The 12,365-nt window shown below is 37.8% G+C and overlaps 2 protein-coding genes across 2 annotated transcripts; one reads left to right on the top strand and one right to left on the bottom strand.

Moving 5' to 3' along the window:
- On the top strand, window positions 1–5,658 carry mrto4 (MRT4 homolog, ribosome maturation factor). Its single transcript, XM_061727396.1, has 8 exons — window positions 1–86; window positions 302–360; window positions 457–560; window positions 2,719–2,800; window positions 2,888–2,955; window positions 3,047–3,198; window positions 4,197–4,273; window positions 4,360–5,658. The coding sequence occupies exons 1-8, from the start codon at window positions 59–61 to the stop codon at window positions 4,507–4,509; spliced, it is 720 nt and encodes a 239-aa protein (XP_061583380.1). The 5' UTR covers window positions 1–58; the 3' UTR covers window positions 4,510–5,658.
- On the bottom strand, window positions 4,814–11,358 carry akr7a3 (aldo-keto reductase family 7, member A3 (aflatoxin aldehyde reductase)). The gene is made up of 7 exons (XM_061727395.1): window positions 10,992–11,358; window positions 8,538–8,725; window positions 8,287–8,391; window positions 7,642–7,738; window positions 6,108–6,207; window positions 5,881–6,010; window positions 4,814–5,226 (listed from the first exon to the last, which is right to left on the bottom strand). The coding sequence occupies exons 1-7, from the start codon at window positions 11,272–11,274 to the stop codon at window positions 5,065–5,067; spliced, it is 1,065 nt and encodes a 354-aa protein (XP_061583379.1). The 5' UTR covers window positions 11,275–11,358; the 3' UTR covers window positions 4,814–5,064.
- Between the last annotated feature and the right edge of the window lie 1,007 nt (window positions 11,359–12,365).

Genomic DNA, 12,365 nt, shown 5'->3' with positions numbered 1-12,365 from the left:
AAACATTTGGGGTCCTTCAGCTTCACGTGTTCGTCCCATGCCGTCGTGAGAAGGAACCATGCCGAAGTCTAAGAGAGACAAGAAAAGTAAGAAACTACAGACGTAAACTGACGTGTTTATATTATATCACATACTTTTAGTATTTTCCAACTTTGTCCAACTAATATATGCCATCATTAGCTGCGATAAAAATTGTGTAAAGCGACCTGGCGTTAGCGTAGCTACATCAGCATGTCTGCACTCGCATCTGGTAAACTCGGAGATAATTAAACTTAACTTTTCACATTATTTCTACTTTTAGTTTCCTTGACGAAAACCGCCAAGAAGGGGTTGGAGTCTAAACAGAAGTTAATCGAGGAGGTGAGTGTCAAGGTGGATTTCTATCATTAGCTGTGCCTGTGGAAAAATACAATAATAATAATAAAAAAAAACAACAACTCACTTTTCCTTTTGCAGTTACGGAAATGCGTTGACACCTACAGAAACTTGTTCATATTCTCTGTGGCGAATATGAGGAACAACAAAGTGAAGGACATCCGGACAGCATGGAAACACAGCAGGTACTGTTACCTTTACATGGTGTTTCCAGGTCCCAGAACTGGTATTAGGAGATGTTAAGAAGACTTTCCTGAGGTAACTGGGGCAGATTTGTTGGTACCCTTTACCCATTAAAGCAAGTAAAAGCCCACAATGTTCACTGAAAAAAGTTGAAACTGAACATTGACTAAAGGAAATCAGACATTGGTTTTGAGTTGTGGTTTAACTGAATCAATTAAAAGAAGCCAATCTAATGACATACGATTGGAAAATAATTTGGGACCCTCATCTTATATTTTGTTGCCCAACCTTTTGAGGGAATTACTGCAATCAGTGATCACCGATTTCTGTTAATCAATGAGATTGCTGCACCTGTAGAAGGGTATTTGGGTTCATTCCTCATGATCGAACTGCTCCAGATGTCTCAGGTTTGAAGGGTTTCTTTTTAAGACTGCACGTTGCATCTGTTTTAATAGGATTTAGATCACAGTTCATAGGATGACACCTCAGAATTGTCCAGACTTTTGTTCTTAATTGTTCCTGGATGTTTTGGATGTGTGTTTTATGTCATCATACTGTTGGAGGATCCGTGACCTGTGACTGAGACCACGTTTTCTGACACTGGACAGCACAGAATGTCTGGATCGTCTTGAAATGTCCTTGTACCCTGGAAAAATTCAAGAAATCTGTGCGGCTTGCCTTTTGACAAATCCTAGTCTTCTTCCATTAAGTCCATTTTGTCTTAAACAGCGATGGATCGTGTGAACTTGACCTTTTGAGTTCACCCTGAATCTCTTTGGAAGTAATTATGGGTGCTTTGGTCACGAGTCGTCTCAAAGTCGTCATTATTGTCAGTTGCTCTGCATGTGGAGTAAAGGGAATCGAGAGAATTGAAAGTCTGTTACTCTCATAGCTTTGGTGCATAGATAAGTCTGTAAATGCTAAATAATCAGGGTTTAAAAGGAAAACAAAAAAAAAAAAAAATCCAATACAAAGAGGGTCATGTAAAAGTAAATGAATGATAAATAAAAAAAAACACAAAGGCACACATCTCCATCTCTTTTTCTCTTTTGGTCACATCCAGGGAGGTTGGTTCCCGTCCCATGAACCATAAACCTCTGAATGAACTTAGCAGCTGTAGCCACAGGAACAGTTACTTAATTGGAGATGATCTTTTAACTTTTACCTTTTAACATGTTTGTCTATAATTTTCTTGCTGATTTCCCCTGACAATGCTCTGATTCTCTTTTTCTGGTGTGTGTTGGTACCATGATACCAAACAGCAGAGGGATGACTTTTCACACTTTAACTCGGGGGTCACCAACCCTGGTCCTCGAGGGCCGGTGTTCTGCATGTTTTAGATGTTTCCCTCCTTTAACACACCTGATTCTAATTAATCATCGTCACTAGCTTGTCATCCAGGGCTGCACAATTCTGTTAATGACACAGTCACTTGTATCATGGTGCAATGAAGCAGGGAAACATCTAAAACCTGCAGGGACACCGGCCCTCGAGGACCAGGGTTGGTGACCCCTGCTTTAACTAGTCAGACTGATTGAAGCTGATTACAGGACGCCACTCTGGTCAAATGACTTTACTATTTTTGTCAGTTTCTAGTTATCTCAGTGACGGATACCAACAAATCTGTCCACATGTGTATTTCACAAGGCTCAAATGGATTATCTGATATGACATAATTCATTTGAGACACACTGTTAAAGGTGGAATAGAGGGGATGGGAACGAAACAAAATTGGTGAAAAGAGGGGGAATAGGAATTATATATTTAAGATGGTAAATTGAGTCAAATTTGCTTTTACCGTATCGTTAAATGTCATCCTAAACTAAGACATACGAGCTAGTATGGTGTTGTTTCATCATAACGTGGTAGTAGTTTCTCAGTCGGTTATCATCCGCGTCATATTTTGTGGGATGAAAGAAGAGACACAAAAAAAATCACATGAAAGCCATGTTGGGAAGATTCAGAATAAAGTGACATTAAATGCTCTGAAGGTTTATTGCACTCTAATCACACTCGCCTACCAGTGAGATTGACATTTGTACATATGCTTCTCAAATGATCAAGTTCAGTAGGTGTGGGCGCTGGAATGGACCTCTGATTTCACTAAGGTTTGTTCTGGCAACCGTTCAACTGAATTACCGGTATGTCTCTTCTTCGCAGATTCTTCTTTGGCAAAAATAAAGTCATGATTGTTGCTTTGGGAAAAAGAGATACAGATGAATATAAGGACAATTTGCACAGGGTGAGCAATTATCAACATTAAACATACAATAATAACCTTTGCTGTCTACCACAGAGATCTTACATTTTTATGCTTTGGATGTTTCAGGTGTGCAAGTATCTGCGAGGAGAAGTTGGTGTACTTTTCACAAATAAAACAAAGGACGAAGTACAAGAGTAAGTAGGGTTTTTGCAAAATACTTCATGGTTGGAGGGACGTTTCATACATCATCCGTGAGCTGACTTAAATTTTGGGCTTTACCTGCAGATATTTCAGTCATTTCAAAGAGATGGACTACGCCCGGGCAGGCAACCAGGCCCAGATGGACATAACTCTGAACGAGGGGCCGCTTGAACAGTTCCCTCACTCCATGGAGCCTCAGTTGAGACAGTTGGGACTTCCCACTGCACTGAAGAAAGGTGAGGATACTGGACAGGCCTGCAACAATATTTGTTGTTGGATGTTTTGAGTGATTTTTGCTTGTAATGTTCGTACAGCCAGTACAAGTTTCCTCTCTGAGGTATGACGTGCACTCCACCTGCATCATTTATGGATCATCGACAAGTTCCAACTTGATTTTAGTCAAAATGAGCCATCCATCATTCTGGACAAATAGTGGTGCCCATGTGAAGGTGGTGGAGACTCCGCTGAACAAAGTAAAACCCTTAAAGGCAGCTGCTGCAGCTCTGATGTCTTTCGTGTTAGATAAGATTAGAGAAACACTAGTTTGTTTGCAATTTATTTGTTATTTTTTAAAGAAAAGTTGTCTCCAGTAAACTGGTACAACCTCATGTTTAAATAAGTTTCAGTGACAGAAGCTCCTGTAACCTCGTGAACGTTTGGGTTTTATTTAACAATCCGTGTCTTGATGTGAATCTGCAGAAAGTTACAAAAATCTTTGTGGTAGAGAGGTGGCCTGTAATATTCTCAGGAAGGTATGAATGGGCAAAATAAGGAGGTCAGGTGTAAAACAACCAAAAAACTGATTCAACCATACGAATTCAGTGCATTATCACTACAAGGATCATTGTCTTCTCAGTGAAATGAAATGTTTCAGTACTAAGACTCGACTGTGTTTATAATAAATGCTTAAAGCAGTGTTCTTTAACCTTGGTTCTCAGCAGCTTGTCCTGCATGTTTTAGATGTTTCCCTGTTTCAGCACACCATGATACAAATGACCGTGTCCTCGACGGACTGGTCCAGACCTTATTGACAAGCTGATGAGGACTATTCATTTGAATAATGTGTGTTGATGCTGGACGGGGTCTTGAGGACCAGGATTGAAAATCGCTGGCATAAACAATGAAGGCATAATATTTTTTCGAAGGATTAATTTATTTGATTATTCCAGTATATATTTAAGTCTCAATTTTCCTCTTTGATTATTGAACATGTGTTTTTGTCTTGGTATTGCAGGAGTGGTAACGCTGCTGAATGACCACAACGTCTGTAAAGAAGGAGAGGTTTTAACCCCTGAACAAGCTCGGATTCTGGTGAGGTTTTAAGTTGTTTGTTTTTATAAATATAGTTAAAATAAACAAACTGTAATAAACAGTTTTTTTTTTTTTTCCCCCTACAGAAACTTTTTGCCATCGAGATGGCAGAATTCAAAGTGCAGATCAAATGTATGTGGAACTCAGAAACAAGTGCTTTTGAGAACTTGGCTGATGTAGAGCCTGCTGCGGCTGAGGATGAAGATGACAACGACGATGATGATGATTTAGAATAACCTCCTCCAATGGACACGCCTATTTAACTTGTATGGCAGAGGGATAATTATGTGAAACCTTTCATCCTGATGGGCAGCACTGCCCCTACAGTCTCCAGCCTCACCTTTAATAGTATATTTAAATCTTCTAAAACACCAGTTTATGATCTGTACCTGGAAGTTTGTTTGGACTAAATGGTTTTTCAGTAAACATTGGAGACTAGAGTCAAAGGAAATAATCTTGTGTGTCTACATACTCAAGTTTCTGTTAAATGCAAGTCCCTCCCCAGTCAAACACCCCTGTTCTTGTATTAAACCAGCCATCTCATGTTAGAAAGGCATTTTATTGACTGGGATTATTACTTTGTGTTGAAATATTACGTTGTTATTTTTACATTTATACAATGAACTGCTTTAACATCTTCACACAGATCTCCAGCTCATCATTTTGAAAGTAAACATGATAACAGTCAAAAATCATGAAAAATTAAGGGAAAGTAAATTATGTTCTGTAGAATCTTAATGCAATGAACAAAGTGCAAGTTTTTGGATCACAGTGTCTTGAGAACAGCGTCCTCATCTGAAGTAGTTGGGGCACTCGTGGACAACAAGGTTCCAGGCGTCCTTGAAGGCGTCGACCACTCTCTGGTCCAGAGTTCCCTCCTCTGCAGCTGTCAGGTTTTGCTGAAGTTGCTCCATGTTTGACATGCCAATGATCACTCCATCCCCAAGATCACCCTGGGCACAGTAGTTGTAAAAAGTTGTGCAACCAAGATACAACTAGGTTCCTCAATACAAAAGGGAAAAAAAATATTAGTTTGCAAAGTTGATGGCTACTGATGAATCCTCAACTCTGCCTCAACAGTGTTTTGAGGGGGAGATTTAGTGACATCTAGTGGTGAAAATTCAGACTTAAAACAGCTGGATGTAACGCATCTGGCTCATCTTTCTTGCGGGAGAAAGACTGCAGAGGTCCATGAATATCTGAGTCTACAGATCCAGAGCTATCCCCCCCTCCCTATACTAAAGTTTCCAGTGAAACATGACTCATGGAAAATTATGAAGACTGCATGAACCATCTAAATTTAATTTCTTATGAAAATTGATAGCTTTGAAATATTGGGTTGACATGAATAAAAGTAACAAATAAAGCACCCTTGTAGGAAAATTACCGTAGTATAAAATGATTAAACAGTTTCCATTTTCATCCTTGAAGCAGCAGAGCTTACTAGAAATGACGTGGCATTTGTTCATAGTATTTTAAGAAGGTCGGCAGCAGTGTTTTGAAACTGTATAATTCCTTTGAGAATCTTAAGGAATAGGGCAAATTTTGCTTTACACAATACACAAACTTATATGGTCATCCCATATGAGAACCATACTGCTGGTTACCTTCAGTTGGGAGTGGTGGTACATCCAGCGCATCGCAGCAGAGGTCAGGGACGGTTTCTCTGAGCCATACGCTGTCTCCAAGGCCTTGAGAACCAGATCTATGGCATCAAAATGACTCTTCTTCCAGTATCTTAAACAGAACATGGTGAGAATTGCAGTTATGTTCTGTGTTTTAACAGCAATGGCAAAAAAGAAAACGTTACAAGAGCAAGCTGCAGGTGTCTCACCTGTCCCTGTATGCTGCAGCCCAGTTGTTACCAAAGAATCGTCCCGCAGGCTTAGAAGCATCTTTGTCTTCGTAGTGGTACTTTCCTGTCAGAAGGCCACCTGGCAAAGGAGGAGAGTACATATTTGGATGAAAAACATTTACTGTCAATATTAAGAAAATCCTTGCAAATGTTACTTATGCTTAAAAGTTTGACCATGTCCAAATTTCTTCAACAAGATAGAAAAGGTTATCCAAGCTATCCTGAGAGGGCATGGATGCATTTCTGAAAGTTTTTTCTAAATCTGTAAGCAGATTTGAGCAAACATCACCTTCTTACTGAAAGCTTACTCCAGATGCACGGAAGGTGCATAAAACTTGGATTGGATCAGAAGAACATATGTTAATGAATCATCAGTTGATTGCAATCTAACAGCACGTTCCCGCTGCTCATAAACTAGTATTCATCCCTGCTGGGGGACCACTTCATACAAGAAGGGTAGAGGTGCATCCTCAATCTACATGTCCACCTTTTGACATGAGACATGTTAAAAGGGAGAGAAAGAAACAAAAACATCCAGATGCATCACTTTGAACACATATTTTAGAGGTGAAGGTTAGGAATAAGATCTATAACATGTTGATATCCTTTAATGTTCTTACAAACTTTATACTTTTGATGTAGTTCCAACGAATCAATCTGCAGACCAATTAAAAACAAAAAACCCAACACATTATGCTTTTTTTCTTATTATTTGATACATTGAAAGCAATTCCTTTTTCAGATGACACGTGACTTCATCTGCTGCTTCTGAACCCAGGCAGCATTTTAAACATAATCAGAGGTGTAGGAATGAAAAATGTCCATCAATTAATATAAATGCCTTATGTTATTAATTAATTCTTATGTTTAAAAAGTTATCTGCATGTTTTGAAAATAAGGGACCATGTAACATATCACCATTAAGCTTGATAATGACAGGCAATATTTATATGTCTGGAGTAGATTTTGTTTCCATCGACAAAAAGCTTGGAACAACAAACATCTTTATGAATGTTGAGCAACGAGTCAATTATACTCTGAACAGGTTAGCAACAAATGTATTCTGCTTGCATCTCATGAGAGGAAGCCTACGCATCCTGCAGTTACATGGTTTCATTTGAAAGTCATAATCTGATAGGTCCTTTAATGTCTGAATTTACGCTTCCAACTGCAGGTTTTGATGGCCAATTAGGATTTATTACCCATTACTGACTTTTTTTTTAAATGAATTGCTCACATCAACTTTAAAATGTGACCCATATCTGATGGAGAAAAATAAAGTGTAAATGTGGCCAGTAAGTCAGTCAGTTCTAAAACCAGAAGACACAGAGGACATGCTCCAAATTTAGATAAAAATTAGCCAAAAGATTAAGATTTCACTTGTGGTCTGCAACATTAAATATGCTGCCTTACTCTTTCGCAGTAAGTTACTAATTCATTACAATTATTGAGTATATAATTTTCAATAAATTATTAAAAACAGTCAGTACAGAATACAACACGGGCCGAGTACCTGCCAGAGGATTGTACGCGTAGAACCTAATCCCATAGTTTCTCAGGCATGGCAGCAGCTCAGTTTCCACCTGTCTTGTAGTGGCATTGTACATCCCCTGTGACAAGTTGGGACAGTCAAGTTTCAAACCAAAAACACACCAAATACAACTGAAAGCAGATTTAAGAAAAATGAAAGCAGTTCTGGGGGTCATTCTGTTAAATTCTGAGCAACAAACACTTCATTCCCTGCATCGTGGGTAATCATTATTGGGCCAACTGTCATATTTTCTGTACCGGTTAAAGGTTTACATTTTAATACTTTTTTTTATGTGTAACTATAAAAAACTATTCTTCTGCCCTCCTCTGAGTCTTGTGTGTGGGAAAGAAACATTTTAGAATCCACATGTGGCACCTCTATGCACAAATGCTTTGTAATTCATTAGTAAAATCTAAATTATTTAACAACACATAAACCATGTATCACTGAAAACACGACACGTCTAAGTCTCAGAAAGATTTAGCAGATATTGTACATGTTGGCTATTTGACAGAAGATAAATTATTAGAGACAACCTTATAAACATTTGAAACTTAGAGCAAGCAGTTGGCTACTAGAAAATCTTTACATCAAATAATATATAATAAATATAATAAAAGTCAATACCTGATACACTGTGGGAACAATCCAGTTGTTGTGTCTGCAAATACTAACAATTTCCGCCACTTCCCATGATGCATAGTTCGACAGCCCAAACTCCTTGAATTTTCCCTGTGGGTGATATTATAGAATAAATCCTACTGGAATGGACTGTTGTGACAAGCAGAAAATACAGTATCTGAACTTGAAACGATGTGCTGCATCAGTTCTATTATTTATACACTAGAAAAGGCAGACATGGCTCCAGGCCAGCTCACCTCTTTGTGGAGTTCATTGCAAGCCCTCAAAGTATCCTGGATGGGGTTTTGGTGATCTGGGGCGTGGAGGTAGAAGAGGTGCACGCTGTCGGTCTGCAGCCTCTGCAGGGACGTTTCCAGCTGGGAGCGCACGCTGTCCGGCTTCAGCGTCTTTCCATCCCAGGGATTGGCCTTGGTAGCTATTGTTACTGAGAATACCGGTACATTTAAGTTGTCATTTGTAGTTAGTAATATCTGGATATGAACAATATTCTTGTTTAGCAGTTTGCTGAAAAACACCTAAGATCAAAGACAATGTGGAGAAAGATAGAAGTATTTAATGACTTGAAGACAAATTGAGCTTGAATTGACATACCATCTCTAATGATGACCCCCCCCCCCCCCCCCCTTTGCAGAGAAACTCAACAAAAACATGTATCTTTTATTATTTGTTTGAACTTATATTTAAACAGACACTATCCCGAATTATGGCACGCAAATACCAACATGAGACACACGTTTTTATTTTGCATTTATAGATGTTATATATTTTATATAAATGTTTATATCCAAAGCTGTTCACATACAGCTTTTTTCCCCCAATAGCTTTCAGATCACATGACCTAAAGACTCCAACTCTATCCCGAATTGTGGCGCTCAAATACCAACATGAGACACACCTCTTTATTTTTGCATTTACAGTATATACTTTATGTATTTTACACTAATTTTAAGGCTCTTTTTATGCTCTTGAGTGCGGGGGGAGGGGGGGCAGATCCACCCCTGCAAAGGAGTGAAGTGTGCAGAATGAGTGACTCGTTTCAAGAAGATGCAGAGATGTTGGATGCATGTTGCACTCAGCATGTTGGATTTATTTTTACTTTTTTTTTTTTTTTTTTTAAATTGCATTCCGAATTTTCCTGGATGTAAGGTTTATATACACATGAACAAATCAAGAAAATAAAGTCTATAGACTACTGACCAGAAATCTTACTACTGTCACAGAATATGAATAAAAAATATTCAAAAAATAAAGACAATATATCATCAATGTCAACAATATGTCATCTTGTCACGAGTTGTCTCCTTACACTTTATTATAGTTTAATGTATCCTTATCTCTCATATTGTAATATAGTTTGGGCAAATACTTTTCCTACAATTCTCCACAAAATTCTGGTCCTACAGAAACGTTTTGTTAGGATTGCAACTCGATCAGAGTCACATGCTTCATCTACTCCTTTATTTCAGAAACTCCAGATTCTTACTATTTATGATATCAATATTTTTCAGACATGCGTTTTTATTTATAAGATAAATTCAAGTGAAGGGAATATTCCTGGACAGTTCAAGACTTACTTTAAATCAAATTCACAGGTTCATTCTTATTCAACTCGACAATCCTCAGATCTTCATCTTCCTAAATTTCTCACTTGCAGACGTCAATTTTCAATGAGATTTAGGGGCACTAAATTGTGGAATGATTTTTCCCACCTGGCAAAGAGCTCTTCCTCTTTGAAATGTTATAAAAGACGTTTGAAGGACCACTTGACTGCTGTTTTCCCAATGTATTGTTGTACATGTATCCATGTTTTTTTTTGTGTTTCACTCAGTGACATGATCATTTCTACCATTAGTCTTATTTGCTCAGGAGTCAATACAAATTGTAAAAACAATATCCCATGCACACTCAAACACTTATTTTCTTTTGTCTTTATTCTTTATTATTATCTATATATTGCATTATTAGTTTGCCATCACTTTTGTGTAGAGATACTTTTTGTTTTTGTATGTTAATCTTGTGTTCTTTATAACATGTGAAATTTTAATAACTTCGGTGGAGGCTTCAAATAAGCCCATTGGGTTTTTTTTGCCTCTTCCTGCACCGTATACAGGACTGTCTCATAAAATTTGAATATTGTGATAAAGTCCTTTATTTTCTGTAATGCAAAAATGTCATACATTCTGGATTCATTACAAATCAACTGAAATACTGCAAGCCTTTTATTATTTTAATATTGCTGATCATGGCTTACAGCTTAAGAAAACTCAAATATCCTATTTCAAAAAAATTTGAATATTCTGGGAATCTTAATCTTAAACTGTAAACCATAATCAGCTATATTAAAATAATAAAAGGCTTGCAATATTTCAGTTGATTTGTAATGAATCCAGAATGTATGACATTTTTGTTTTTTTTTAATTGCATTACAGAAAATAAAGAACTTTATCACAATATTCTAATTTTCTGAGACAGTCCTGTATAGTATTTATCTTTGATATTTTCTTGTATACCTTTAAAACTGTGCAAAACAATAAAATAAACTAAACTATAGCCTATACTGATCAAATCTGCTTGTTGAACTCCTTTAATAGTGAAAATGTGTTACTTAACGAGCTTAATATGAACAAAACACGTTGTTACAATTCAAAGCGGGTGCTGTAGTTTTACCCAGCAATAAGCAGAGACAGTACCTGTTTTGGGCAGGGCCATGCCGCCTATGATGGTCTCGGACTGTCCGTCCATGTACATGAAGGCTGTGTCCAGGTGAGCGTGTCCTCTCTCCCGGAACGCGCTCACCAGGGCTCGGCTCTGCTCGCCGTCAGCTCGCCCTCCAAACGCCATGGTTCCCAACAAAGTCTCCGGTCGTTTAGACATGTTTCTACAAACCACAAACGCCGGCAAGTGTAAGAATACGTCTTTAGATTTGCAAGCCTGTAGGAGTCTGCAGAGGCCGCCTGTTTTTATCGGCAACATGATATAATACGGCAGTGAGTTTACGACAGGTTCAAAGGTCGCGTTGTAAAAAAGGGAGCGTGGTAAAATGACTTTACTGGATTATATGGATTGAAAAATCAGCAATTCCACTACTTTGCAGGGTTGTTTCTAAAAGAGCGCAAAGTCCATTTTCTGTGACCACTTCCCGTGGTCTTATTTGTTTTCCGAAGTCAATGATTTGGGAAGGCTGTTGTAGTTTCCGCGTTTGACCACAAGGTGGCAGCAAATTGCCGTTTTACAAAAGTAGCTACGCATAATCTCTCCCTTGTCGGCTCTCACGCGGGTCCAGGTGATACATATTTGACCCTCACCCTAATACACAAAGACACAATCTGTTAGTAAGTTCGACAAAAATGAAAATCAGCAACCGTAACATATGCACTAGGCAAGATTAGTAGTAATACTTGGGTTCAGATTACAGATATGCAAATACAACACTGCAAAAACCTTTATTTAACCACTTCATGTCTTCTACTTAAAAAGATACATTCTGCAGTGCAATTTGTATTAAAATACTTATTCACTACGTAAATAGCTTATCAAAAATCTAATCTTTGCACAAAAGAAAATTAGTTTCAAATTTATTCAGTACACTTATCAGCATTAATCATCATAAAACATATCCCCACTGAGACAGAATGAACCATTTCTGTCTGAAATAACATGATGTAATCACAGATTCACTGACAAAGCTGCTCGCATTGCAAATGTGTGGATGATTTTTTCCACATGCCTCTGAAACAATTTACTAAATTTACTATTTCAAAGTTCCAGTTAATCAGATGACTACTTAATCAGAATCAGAATCGGCTTTATTAGCAGCTAAGTTTGAACATTGCCCAACAAGGAATTTGACTCTGGTTATTTCTGTCACTGTACCCAGATTTAAAAATAGCAAACATTAGTGGACCATCAGATAGTAACATATCAATTGAAATAAGACAAGTATAAAAAGGTGTCTCATGATTTATTGGTTGATATCCATATTTTCATCATATTGAGTTTTGCAGTTTGATTTCAAATTAAGGAAAAATAAGACAACTAAATTCTAAACACAAATAGCACTACTT

Source organism: Cololabis saira, chromosome 8, assembly GCF_033807715.1.
Source record: "Cololabis saira isolate AMF1-May2022 chromosome 8, fColSai1.1, whole genome shotgun sequence".
Classification (NCBI taxonomy): Eukaryota; Metazoa; Chordata; class Actinopteri; order Beloniformes; family Belonidae; genus Cololabis; species Cololabis saira.
Note: the sequence above shows the minus strand (reverse complement) of the source record. Positions and strands in the feature narration are given on the sequence as shown.

What these genes read in the sequence shown, in the direction of transcription:
- akr7a3 (XM_061727395.1), bottom strand. Translation starts at nt 11,274, where the DNA reads ATGTTGCCGATAAAAACAGGCGGCCTCTGCAGACTCCTACAGGCTTGC. An exon ending in TTGTTCCCACAGTGTATCAG is followed by an intron (nt 7,739 to 8,286) that starts GTATTGACTTTT and finishes AACTTGTCACAG; the next exon opens with GGGATGTACAATGCCACTAC. An exon ending in GCTGCAGCATACAGGGACAG is followed by an intron (nt 6,011 to 6,107) that starts GTGAGACACCTG and finishes GTTCTGTTTAAG; the next exon opens with ATACTGGAAGAAGAGTCATT.
- mrto4 (XM_061727396.1), top strand. Translation starts at nt 59, where the DNA reads ATGCCGAAGTCTAAGAGAGACAAGAAAA. An exon ending in AACAGAAGTTAATCGAGGAG is followed by an intron (nt 361 to 456) that starts GTGAGTGTCAAG and finishes TTCCTTTTGCAG; the next exon opens with TTACGGAAATGCGTTGACAC. An exon ending in ACAGCATGGAAACACAGCAG is followed by an intron (nt 561 to 2,718) that starts GTACTGTTACCT and finishes TCTTCTTCGCAG; the next exon opens with ATTCTTCTTTGGCAAAAATA.